Below are 12,776 nucleotides of genomic sequence, written 5' to 3'. Positions count from 1 at the left end.
CAAATAGAGAGGAAAGTGTACTCTACCGTACACCCAAAAAGAACTAATCCATTCCAGGCTCCTCACCTGAATTTCAAATGTTTCAGGAGTTAATGTTTGTCTTCCTAACTAGACTTGATTCAAGCAAAATAAAATAAACATTAACAGTACAAAGACTTATCAAGAAAACTCAGATTTATTAAGGATATGTTATTTAATAAAATACATTATAATGTGTGTTCTATTTCAATATGGCAGTTGAAACAAGTATATTATTTCCGTCATTATTTCTGATTAGAAAATAGGTGATCATTCTTGTTAGTTATCCTGAAAAAAAATAAAACAATTTTAAAAAGTGAAATAAAATTATATAACGAGATGAAGCACTCCAAAATTGTTGTGTTTAGAGCAACGCAATGAAAACTTAAAACGAATATTACCGGTATTTGAATATTTGAGTTCCTGGCTAATACTCTGATGACACCACCATTTGAGATAAAAATAAAAACAATTAAGGTCATACACTTACACTGATTTTCATATTTGATATGTCATCAACAATATCCGGAATCTGTGAACAAAATGTACAGAAATACTCAGTGGATACAGTTTTAATAAAATATTTTTATGCAACTAGTACTACTGTAAAATACTGTTACATTTTTGCCTCTATCTTATTCTAAGATATGTTTTGAGAAATCCCAGTGATATATTCAGTGATTCCCTAAGGCACCAGTAAATTGTTCACTGCGACTCTCTCAGACCCCAGTAAATTATTCGGACAGTCAGATAGCAATATATCTTGGAACTTTGTAAAACACTTGGGTCTTTTCCAATCTAGACTTGATGGCGCCGTTGTATTGGCACGCCCACAATTGGAATCATTCCATTATCTTGCTAGATGGGGTTAAAACGACACGTGTTGGTTACCATACATTAACAGGTTATATGTTGTATATGCATTCAAAGTGTTATTTTAAATTGTTATAACCATCTGAGTCCATCTGATATAGCGCAATTTACAAAACAACTCCCGAGTGTTGAGTAACCCCAGGTATTAATGAACTCGTCGTTGGCGGGAAGGCTCAAAGTAAAGTTTCTTAGCATTGGACACGCTGCAGTTTCGTGACAGATTTAAGTCAAACTAAAAGCTGTTTTTACATTACTGGTGCATTATGTATTAAATCCAGATTTATACTGAGGTGGGAGAGTACGTCAGGGATACACGGATGGACACGCTAGATAATACTTGCAATTCACCATGCGGACATCCCCTATGAAATAGTAATCCGAAACCACACACCCGTCAATCAAGTGGCGCTGCCAAGTCTAGATTGGGCAAAGACCAAAGTGTTTTGCAAAGTTGCAAGTCATTTTGCTAACTGACTGTCCGAATAATTCTCAGAACGGCTGTAACTATGATTAACCCAAGTGAAATATTCATTATGACTCCTTAGACACCCAGTGTGATGTTCACTGTGAATGTCAAGAACCTGAATGAAATATTCATTATGACTCCTTAGACACCCAGTGTGATGTTCACTGTGAATGTCAAGAACCCGAAAGAAATATTCATTATGACTACCTAGCACACCAGTGAAATATTCACTATGACTCCCTAGCACACCATTGAAATATTCACTATGACCATCGTTACAAAAATAATACACTAATCACAACAATCAACTAAGAAGTGTTCCATGAATTTCGACCAAGAAGATATATGTGTTGTTCCCAGGATGCCTTGCAGTGCATCTGAAGCGAAACCATCTGTATTGTCACATGGGTTGTTATGTAATAACCAATAAAAATTCCATATTATCAATCTTTATAAAGATGAGAATTGCATGTACAAAATTTCTGGTGATTTCAGCTTCAAAACTTAAACTATATGTAACTTCATTAATGCTTGTGAAGTTATTTTTCTTACCGCATGTTTCAAAGCTTGATCCAAATCTTGTACAAGATCATCAGCTGACTCAAGACCAATGGATAATCTAATAAAATTATTGGTAATTCCCAGAGATTGTCTTTCTTCTTCAGATAAACCAGTATGAGTTAATGTTGAACTGTGAATGTTAGAACAACTCAGCTGATCTATCATGCATACATAGTAGTTCAGCCAAAAAAATTATGAATTGTGAAAAAAAAAATCCATTTTTAGTGAAAACCAATTGCAAACAAACATTTCCAATGAGTGCCACACTGAGATTCGACCTTGGGACACATTTAGTTCACACTATACTTATAAGAGTACATGTAAATTCCATGTTAATAAAGCGATGGTTTTCATCGATAACCAGACTCAAACTTTGTTGACATTTTCTGCTGGAGAATTATATGACTTGTTTTTGGATCTAAAATAGTGTGCCATAATCTTATCACATGCACTCTTCTTCTGATATGAGTAACCATGGTGATAATGAGGGAGTTAGAAACACTTCCCAAGACACAGCGTGATTTTGAAAAACAGCAAAAACTTACGGATGCTCAGCAAGACTATGGACTGATCCAAGACTGGCTGCATTCTTGAATAGCTGTAATTTGTTTAAGAATATTTCAGCTTCATCAAATCCTCCTTTCAACCAGAAACAAACCATGCCACTGAAACCTTTCATCTGTTTCTTTGCTAGTTCATATTGTGGATGATTTGGCAATCCTGAAAATAAACAATAGTGTTGTCAGCTTTCTAGTTCCAATCACAGAGAGTGCCCATTCTATAAATAGAACAACAATACAATTTACGCTTCAATCACTGAGTGTGGCCATTCTATAAATAGAACAAGGATACAATTTAGGATCCATTCACAGAGAGTGGCCATTCTATAAATAGAACAAGCCATGCATGGCACAGTCCCTGTTAGTTATCAAATTTAAGATATATAGTTTTGTTTATAGTAATATAGCTGGAATATAACCATGTCAGGAATATGATTTTCTAACATTAAAATGATTGACATTTGTATCTGATCGTCAAACAAGTACTTGTCCATCTTGAGAGATATTGCTCTGGAACAGCATTCAAAATCAGCCATTTTGAATACATGTATATATATATAACATGATGTATAATGAATATATAAAATTTGAATATAATCAGTCAAAGCATTTAAGAGATATGGCTCTAGAAGCCCAATCATTAAAACAAAATGGCTGCCAGTCAGCCATTTTGAATCTAATCTAAAAAATATGTGCATCAGGAACCTGTAATGTTTAATGTACATGTATGTACCAAGTTTGAACAAAATCCATCCATAAATGATGATTTTTTAGCATAAAAATTACCACCATTCGACCATTTTGAATAGGATCGTCAAACCAATATATCTGTCTATCTATGACATGATGTATAATGAATATTTCAAATTTGAACATAATCAGTGAAATCAAGTCAGAGATATGCCACGAGAACCACATTCATTAATACAAAATGGCCGCCATTCGGCCATTTTTAATTAGATCGTGAAACAAAACGATGTGCATCAAGGTCTTATAATGTCTAATGTATATACCGAGTTTGAACAAAATCCATCTGTAAACAGCCGAGAAATGCTTGATTTTGATGATTTAAAGCACAAAAATGGCCGCCATTTGACCATCTTGAATCAGATCGTGAAACAAATTGACGCGCATATGTATAATATCATGTATGTATGTATCATGTATGTGTGAAGTTTGATTGTGATTGGTTCAGGCATTTCTAAGATACAGGTCCGGACGCACACACAGACGCACACACACACGCACGCATGGACACACTGAGGTCAAAACATGCGTCCGAACGGGAACTAACAAGGATACAATTTAGAATCCATTCACAGAGAGTTGCCATTCTATAAATAGAACAGCAGTACAATTTACTCTCCAATTGCGGAGAGTGGCGATTCTATAAATAGATCAGCATTACAATTTACGCCCCAATCACGGGGAGTGGCCACTCTATAAATAGAACAACGATACAATTTACGCTCCGATCATGAAGAGTGGCGATTCTATGGATAGAACAGAGGTGAATGTATGAACTGTTGCGTTATCACTTTGTACTTGAATAGCCAGAAATGTTAAAAAACAGGCAGACTGGTTTACACTGATCAACTGGTTTTATCTCTACCAGAATACCAGAATATAATTATGATACACAATGATCACACTATGAATAATGCATTCATAAGGTTCACAGTGAGTAAAATGAAACCAAGAGAAAAAAACACTAACATTTAGTGCATACAATGTTTGTTATTACCTGGATAAAGGGCTTTCTCAACTCTGGGGTTCTTTTGCAAAAAATTAGCCACAGCAAATGCATTTTGTTGATGCCTTTCCATTCTAACAGGTAGTGTTTTCACACCACGGTTCGCAAGATAACAATCAAACGGTGAGGGAACGCCACCAGTTACTGCAAAGAGTAAACAACTCATATTGTACGTGACATAATCTGATCTACGATTAAAGTAACGTTGACTAAATACAATTTAACAGAAGAACGAATGGATTGACCAATGAAACATAAATTACCGGGGGTAATATTCCTGAATATAGACTTTATTTGAAACAGGGACTTGTCGAAAAGACACGAGTTACTTACATAATTGCATATTTCTCAGTTTTTCATTAAATTCATCGTTATTTGTACAAAGTATTCCCATTAAGACATCAGAGTGGCCATTAATGTATTTTGTAACTGACGCCATGCAGAGATCGGCTCCCAGCTCAAGAGGTTTCTGAGAGAATAAAAATATATTATAGGTGCCGTACGCGAGCGCCGGTTCGAGTCACGCACGCAGTACGTATTTACTATAATTAGACATAGTCTTTACCTTGCCGTTTATTCGGTGTTATTTGCTTATTATAAATATGGGTTGTTAGCATAAATCTGAAGGAGTAATGACAATTACTAGCATTGTATCTAGGCATTAGTTGAGCAGTGCATTGTGAGTGGAACACCACATGGATGCTAGGTCAGAGTTCAGAGTTCATTTCAAAGATTTTCAATATCAACTCCTACCTGGTAATATGGTGAGCTGAATGTGTTGTCAACAGCTAAGAAAAGATCTGGATGTTGATGAGCGATAACGGCAATCGCTTTGATGTCGGTTATACGCAAACATGGATTACTAGGAGTCTCTAACCAAATCATCTGTAAACAAAGCAATAACAAATAATATGACAGCAAAGTATGATCCGAAGTGCTGTTCATTTAAATTGCGTTAATACTAAAATTTAATCCCCATCAATACATGCATTATTAGTTGCAATAACAACTGAATGAATTACCAAATTAACTGGTTAATTACCAAATGTACCAAAAATTTTTGACCATTTTGCAACAATATGTCTTAGATATTTTATGAATACAGTAATTGTGGCATTGGATAAATGACACACAGTTCATACGTGAACTTAAAGCTACAAACAAACACAGATGTATTATGTTATGCAGTGTCAAATTTTCAAAATTGTATGAAACAAACAACTAGGCAATTTTCATGATCCCTACATCCTGGTACTTTTTTTGGTATGACAACATGTATAATTGGGGCATTTTAATGTGTCTTTTTGTTCCTAACAGTATCATTTCACTTTAGTAGCTAAAACAAATAGTCAAATCTAGGAATTTGTGCTGAAATATTAATAAAATGAATTTTGATTTTTAAACCAATAAAAGTACCAGGATGTGTGACCTTTAGAGGTCATGAAAGTACCCGGATGTGTGACCTTTAGTGGTCATGGAAGTGACCTATTTATACAAGACATGAGTACACATGCTTCAAATGTAAAATTTAAATACTGATAGACTTTGAAAGCAAAAAAAATGTCTATCATTGAACACATTGATATATTTACCCTGGTATTTGTCTTAATAGATTTCTCAACATTCTTTGGATCAGTCGTGTCAATGAAAGACACATCAATGCCCATCTTAGAAGTGATTTGTCGAAACTGGTCAGATATTCCACCATAGACTTCACTTCCACAAATTATATGATCACCAGTTTTCAAAAATGCCATGGTAACAGCAAGAGCAGTTGTCACACCTGATGAAAAAGCGATACCTAAACCAAAAAAAAAAAAAAAATGTTTTGACCACTGATTTGGGGGAAAACATTCGATAGAATATGTGAATTAAAGTTTTGTTAAAATTAAAATATTTTTTTTTTGGTCTAGCTGGCTGCAGAGAATTATAAACTCACCATGTTTAGCCCCATCCAATGAAGCGATACAAATTTCAAAGGCATTCCTAGTCGGGTTACCCTGCCTTGAGTAAACATATGGCTACAAATTAAAACATATATAACCTGGTCAACGGTTGATATCAAAAATCCATGTGATGATCAATTTTTTCCTGGCCACCTGACACATTCACATCACAAACAATATACATAACTCTTCATGTTGTGCACTAGAATATTTAACTTAAAATAATGTAAAAAATTACAAAATTTACAGCCAAAAATAAACAAAATATTAAACACTGTCATAGACAAGAATAATAAATAAAATAAGTAAACATTCAACAATTAGCATAAATTTAGAATACGTGAAAAATATGTGGTGCCTGGGAGCACTGAAATAAATTGCCGGACCAATGTTTTATTTCCATTACTAAATTTCATTGAAATCAGATACAGGTGGTTCTTGAGATAGCAAACAAAAAAAATGCCCAGAAAAATGGAATAATTTGTATTGGTGTTTGTTCAAGCGGTATCAGTATCAGAGGCGGCAACACAAAATTTCGCACAAGGGGGCGTGTCCTGCTTACCAACCTTACTAGGAAGTCCGGGGGCATGCTCCCCCTTAAACAACAAATATTATGCATTCATTTCACACATTTTTCACTTCACCCATATTAATATTGTCTGCCGAAAATCATGCACCCCCCTAAGTTTTCAAATGGGAAACCCCTAAATGTATCAAAGGTCACCTGATCATACCAGATGCATAGGGTCATATATCAATCCAGATAGATCACCTGACATTTATAGAGGTCAATATACTATGGTAAATATTTATTGTATATTTCAGTCCTCACCAAGTCAATCCACTTGTCTCTTATTCCTGGCAGCAGAAATGTTGTAGATGTCACAATAGGGGGGACTAGAGCATTCTGGGTACACCAATGTTCAGGTCCCTGTCCTGCATGTTGGACCAGGGTGTCAAACCCAAGACTGGTAGCATTCTGGTCATCCTCAGCAGTGGTAGTAGTAATAGGGTTACCTGCCATGACTTTGTAGATCAGCCTACTGGTAATGTCTGTGACTCCCTAAGTTGTTGGAGAAATGTTCACTCTGAGAGTGGCTGTTTAGTTCAGACCCTGTGTGGTTAATACAGTTAATTTATTATGAATTATGCCCAAATGATTCCAGTAATTTTCAAAGTGGCTGCACACAAGCAAAGTTTTTATCAATTTGTTCCATATATTTTAAATGTGAAGCCAAAATGACTTTTGTGGCACCAAATAAATACACAATGTATTCTACAAGTTTATTTTTTGTTTGTATTTCTCACTAAGTGTGCATGCTAGTAGCACACGTACATACCATGTGACAAAATCACATGATACTCCAGCCCCTGTTAGAAATTTGTTTTCCAAATCGTTACCTGTTGTATCGATTTATGTTTGTATATAAACAAATACATGTACATTATAAGCTAAATACATGCATCACAAACACACACAGTATAATTCCATAAATGCTAGTTTCGTACCTGTACTCTCCAAATCTAATTATCAGATGTGTTTTTGTAACCAAACTAGCATTTTGTGGGTCATGAGTGTTAGGGATGAATTCTTGATATACAGTAACAATTGGTTCACAAAATAACTCGCCTCTCCATACCAAAATGAGACGATACAATCAAATGAAAAATCCGGTGGTAGTACGTACTGGGCCTAAAGAATAAATACAGTTTGTTTTTGTTTCATGAATTATAGTAAATCTCTCAAAAACATTTGTTACTGATGGACTACAACAGGTCAACGTTGTGGGCATGCAGTCATTGTTCTACCTATATAGCACTACCCGGTAATAGTCAATTCATTTGCGGGTAATAATGATGAAATATGCCGTAATAATTTGATTTAATGATGAAAGCACTTTTCATGTTAAATAAAAATAACAAAACAAAGAATGTTCCCCTTTAATACTTTTTAATGGCAGTATTGCAAGCAAAAAAGTACACTTCAACAAAATTGTGTAAATGATAAGTAAATAAAACTTTATCTGTGCTAAATTTAATCTCCACCATCATTCTTCACAGTCTTTGTTAACTCAGTTGTACCTTCATCTTTCTCATCATTCCTTGCATCTCCGCAAGCTTCCTCATTTTCTGCCTCATCTTCTGAAGACTCATAGTCAATGTGAACATCAATTTTTCCACAGACTGACATTAAGACCCTTAGTAGATTGTGTTGTATGGAATCAACTTGGTCTGGGGGGCAGTACTCGTCATAAGTAGACCTGGATCAAGAGAAGAATAGAGCAGGGAAATGGATTAGTCAGCAGCCACAAGGAGGGAATCTATCAATATTACATGGAAATCGATTCAGTTCGACATGAGCAGCATGCAGCATTTGGTTTTGTTTGATGGTTTACTGAGACAATACGTTTATCATTGGTACAGCCGGTATAATATTGTATTCATGAAGATCTGTCATCATATGGTTTCTTAATGTGACTTTAGCATCAACTATGTTTATAATATTCGTCACATACATTATCTCTGACATTCTTTGAGTCAGTGTGTGTGTTATGTCTAGACACTACTATATTTTTATTATATTCAATTAAATATACAAAGTGTGTCACAGTCCAATTGTCGAAACTGCACTGTTTTCATTGCATGTACAGAATTGAATACTAACCTTGCTACTGTAATCATGGTAGGTTTTGGTAGTGCTGATAAAACAATTTCCATGGCAACATGGAGTGCTTTGATTTCATCCTCTGTGCTGACGTGGTGAGGAAGTTCATCCGTATCATCAAATGTCAAACCTGCTTGATGTAGCAATTCAAAATCAAATGGTTCCATTTTTTTCTGCATTTGTAGATCAGTAACCAAATCAATGACTTTACTTAATCTTGAAAAAAAATGAATGAAATTGATTAAAAATAAAATCAGATTGGTGATAGTCACTCATTTAGCCAATGGGGGGACACCTATTTTACATTTGATACAATTTGTATGTACTGTGTACTTGTACGTTAAATATTTTGTGAAGTTGAATCCCAAGCTAAGAATGTTACAATAGTTTCATCTTAGCTGCTAATTCTGTATCCACATGTAACATCGCTAATACGGTAGTTTAAAAATATTACTGTTTTATTAATTTTTGATCTAGGGTGAATTTTTGCCATTTCTCCATTCTTTTCTGCTAAATAAAAGCCCATAGTATTATTAATTTGTAAAAAACTTACCGTGATTTATCATTAATGCAAGTATCTTTGCTGTTTTGTTCTTTTCCTTGGGATAAACTAAGAAGGATTTGCTCAATGTCTTCAAGTTGTTGACTGCGTTTCTTGATAAATTCATTCAATATTTCTGGAGTATTATCTCTTGGTTTATCATATCGATACAGCTCTTCAAGCATCGCAATCTGTTTCTGTAGAGCATAAAATACATCTTTCAAATAATTAAATTATTAGAGTTCTCAAAATACAACACTTTGTAAATACTAATGTGTTCTCACAATTCTATTTCAAATTGTAGAACTGATAATTCATCACTTGAAAAACAAGCAGCCTGTCGGCCGAGATAGCTCTGCTGTTAGCAATGCACATTTCAATTAAAAAACTGAAGTTATCATTAGAAAATGAACAATATGTATAGTATCAAAGCAATCAGACGAATTCATTAAAATTAGATAATTGAAGATATCATTACAAAATGAACAAATCTGAGAGAGGTCCACATGTAGTACCTATATATGTAATATCAAAGCAATTGGACTTGCGGTTTTTAACAAGAAGTCGAAAATATCACTCTTTACCAAAAATGACAAAAATATTCAACAAAATTAGAGAATTGAAGATATCATCATGAAATGAACAAATCTACCCAAGTATCAAAGCATTTATTTGGATCTATTTTTTGACATTAGAAATGGCCATGGATTTTAGATTTCATCAGAATTGAGATTCAAAAAAATGTTCTTTTACTGAAAACTTACCTCAGAATATAGATCTTTGAATGGATTTTTTGTGGAAAAAAAATCCAAATCAACATCAAGAAGAAAAGCTTTCCCACTTTCAAGAACCTGATTTAGAAGTGATTTTACGGAATCAAAAGATTCATCAATAATTCCTTTTGAATCAGTAGTTGTAGGTTTTCTAGCCGATGGAGCTAACTCAAGTTCATCATCATTTTTATCTGATTCTGATCTAGAAACTACAAATTCTTGAAAGATGGCTGGTGCTAATGTCACAACATACAGGGTAACACACTTGGCATTATACATTGGATTGGCGTCGTTTGTAACAAGGTCACTGATTGGTGCATACAGTGTATCACTTAGAAAATAGTCTTCTGTGCATGTGACTCTGTTGAAAAAAAAAAACATTTATTGATAATATAATGCAGCTATATGTGACTGAACTTGTGGTAGAATACAAAATGGCTGTTCATTGTAACCATGGTGATGAGTCTATGGAGCCTCATCTAGAAATGATTACAACTGCTAGATACTTTATAATTAATGGTATACTTGGTTGGTGTCCTTCTGCTGAATACATCTTTGACGCTTTGAGGGCCAAAATTTTTCCTGTTCAAAATTGAGTAATTGTTCACATTTTCTGTAATTTTCACTGAATTCAATCTTAATTTTGGACTCAACAGACAAAATGTGTCATTGCTTCTAGTTTTAGATAAAAAAAGTTTAAATGTTCATCAACATTTTCTGTGAAAACAAGCAGACTACAAATGGAACTATTTTGTGAATGGTGCCTGAAATTGACTTTGCCACTCAAAGGGTAAACATGAATTACAGGTCAAATGACCATATATATATATAGATAAATTTACTCAAGTTTCTTGAGAAAACAATATTTTTAGAAACATTTATGGAACTTTCAGAAATCCCAAAAAATTTGAGATACTCCAATGATAAAGAGAAAATCTATTGTACCTGATTTTTCCAGTTAGTTTGTGTTTACCAATATGAAATTGATATTTTCCGTCACTGAATTGATTGGCCCAGGGTGGCTTGATCCATATAATGGTGGTGAAGTGACCAGCGTATGATGTCGGCATTATCCAACTTTCAATACTCAGGGAACTATGAATAAATATATATATATATATATATATATATATATATAGATAGAGAGGTGAATGAATGAATAACGAATCAGTAAAACTGGATCTCAGTTTTAACACAGACACATAAAAACAAAAGTATTTTACAGCCCAGCCTGCGGTGGTGATAGAAATTCAGTACGTAATGAATCTGTCTTGTCAGGGAGCTGTAATGAGAGCTCCCTGGTCTTGTCAAACATAAACAAAAGTATTTTGTGGTGGTGCTGTATCAAATTCAATAATGAGAAACATTGTGTCACATCTTACTCAAATAACTGTTCTTTGTCAAAGACATCATCAGCCATCATATCCATTGGAATAACAAGATCAGGATGTGAATCGAAGTGTACCAGCGTAGTATCTTCTAGTGGTAAATGCTTAGATCCTATTGCACGATATATATGTGGTAGAACCTAACAAAACGATTGAGTGGAAAACGGACATTCAATCTTTTATAAAGAAACTATGTGAAATCTGTGCACTTTATACTTTGTAGTAATCAGTAGCAAAACATTCAACTGTTGCCTAAAATGCTTAAATCGGCATACTCGAGAAGTTTTGAACAATGTTTTACAAAGAAAATCTTACGAGAGGTGATATTTTCATAATTAAGTATTATTTCAAGCCACTGTCGGATTTGTAGGGACTGATTCAATCCATGAGCATTCATGGTATTCCTACAATACGTATGTGCTGTATTGTCTCGCCATTATCAGATGATTATACAATTATAGGTTATTATTTTCAAGGATAAACTTCTTGGTTGACTTCTAAAATTACAGGTACCTAGCTGAAGTTCTGTAGCTCGCTTGGTTTCGCTGTCTGTTATTTTGTTCGTCGTGGTGTTAACGACGAACAAAATAACCGACAGCGAAACCAAGCGAGCTACAGAACTGCAGCTAACAGGTACCGTATATGAAAACCATAGTTGAAGAAATTTTAAATCAATAAAAAAACGGCTTACTTCATGGTGGCCATCAACTATCCACATTGGTATCTGTTTGTAATGTTTTAACCCACGCGTTGCCATAGCAAATCACGTAGCAAATACGAAGCCGGCCTGTTTGCGACTTCTGGTTCAAAACAAATGTAGTTCAGAGGTCAAAACCCAAAGGTCGACAATTTCGTAAGCAAACAAAGCACGTGTAAATACTGTACGTTTTGTTAAATGTAACAAAGGAGCGGGTAAAGATTTGTTAAATCCATTTGCTGGTACACGCATAGTTTCGATTTGAATCTGGTTTGAACGACTAATACCCGTGCTCGTCATTTCTACCCAACGCACGTTTCTTTGACTTGTCATTTCATCGTTTTGATCCCCTAACTGACCCATTTAACGGACAGACTTCAAAACTCGTTCACATGTCATTCATTATAGGTGCACTTCATTCAAATTTAGATCACCTAGATATAAATATTTACGAATAATGATAAAATAAATATATTTTATATACGTATTTTATTCACTATCGCTGTCAAAATGTTAATTTATCATTATTTTAATT

At 34.4% G+C, this 12,776-nt stretch overlaps 2 protein-coding genes across 2 annotated transcripts; both read right to left on the bottom strand.

Annotated features, from left to right (window-relative positions):
* Nucleotides 1-156: 156 nt before the first annotated feature.
* Nucleotides 157-7,240, bottom strand: LOC100373567 (cystathionine gamma-lyase-like). Its single transcript, XM_085500866.1, has 10 exons — nt 7,010-7,240; nt 6,171-6,252; nt 5,824-6,032; nt 4,985-5,116; nt 4,565-4,700; nt 4,223-4,375; nt 2,464-2,638; nt 1,910-2,048; nt 509-550; nt 157-306 (listed from the first exon to the last, which is right to left on the bottom strand). The coding sequence occupies exons 1-10, from the start codon at nt 7,199-7,201 to the stop codon at nt 298-300; spliced, it is 1,269 nt and encodes a 422-aa protein (XP_085356992.1). The 5' UTR covers nt 7,202-7,240; the 3' UTR covers nt 157-297.
* An 871-nt stretch (nt 7,241-8,111) lies between these two features.
* Nucleotides 8,112-12,342, bottom strand: LOC100373417 (UPF0489 protein C5orf22 homolog). The gene is made up of 7 exons (XM_085500865.1): nt 12,236-12,342; nt 11,539-11,684; nt 11,102-11,251; nt 10,148-10,517; nt 9,396-9,580; nt 8,843-9,058; nt 8,112-8,438 (listed from the first exon to the last, which is right to left on the bottom strand). The coding sequence occupies exons 1-7, from the start codon at nt 12,299-12,301 to the stop codon at nt 8,213-8,215; spliced, it is 1,359 nt and encodes a 452-aa protein (XP_085356991.1). The 5' UTR covers nt 12,302-12,342; the 3' UTR covers nt 8,112-8,212.
* Nucleotides 12,343-12,776: the final 434 nt, after the last annotated feature.

The sequence above is a fragment of the Saccoglossus kowalevskii genome, chromosome 6, assembly GCF_978046115.1.
Source record: "Saccoglossus kowalevskii chromosome 6, keSacKowa6.1, whole genome shotgun sequence".
In the NCBI taxonomy this organism is placed as follows: domain Eukaryota; kingdom Metazoa; phylum Hemichordata; class Enteropneusta; family Harrimaniidae; genus Saccoglossus; species Saccoglossus kowalevskii.
Note: the sequence above shows the minus strand (reverse complement) of the source record. Positions and strands in the feature narration are given on the sequence as shown.

Coding starts and splice junctions, on each gene's coding strand:
- LOC100373567 (XM_085500866.1), bottom strand. CDS start 7,201: ATGGCAGGTAACCCTATTACTACTACCACTGCTGAGGATGACCAGAAT. Junction 6,033..6,170: donor ATTGGATGGGGCTAAACATG/GTGAGTTTATAA, acceptor TTTTTGGTTTAG/GTATCGCTTTTTCATCAGGT. Junction 5,117..5,823: donor CTATTAAGACAAATACCAGG/GTAAATATATCA, acceptor CTTTGTTTACAG/ATGATTTGGTTAGAGACTCC.
- LOC100373417 (XM_085500865.1), bottom strand. CDS start 12,301: ATGGCAACGCGTGGGTTAAAACATTACAAACAGATACCAATGTGGATA. Junction 11,252..11,538: donor GACAAAGAACAGTTATTTGA/GTAAGATGTGAC, acceptor ATTTATTCATAG/TTCCCTGAGTATTGAAAGTT. Junction 9,581..10,147: donor TCAAAGATCTATATTCTGAG/GTAAGTTTTCAG, acceptor TATGCTCTACAG/AAACAGATTGCGATGCTTGA.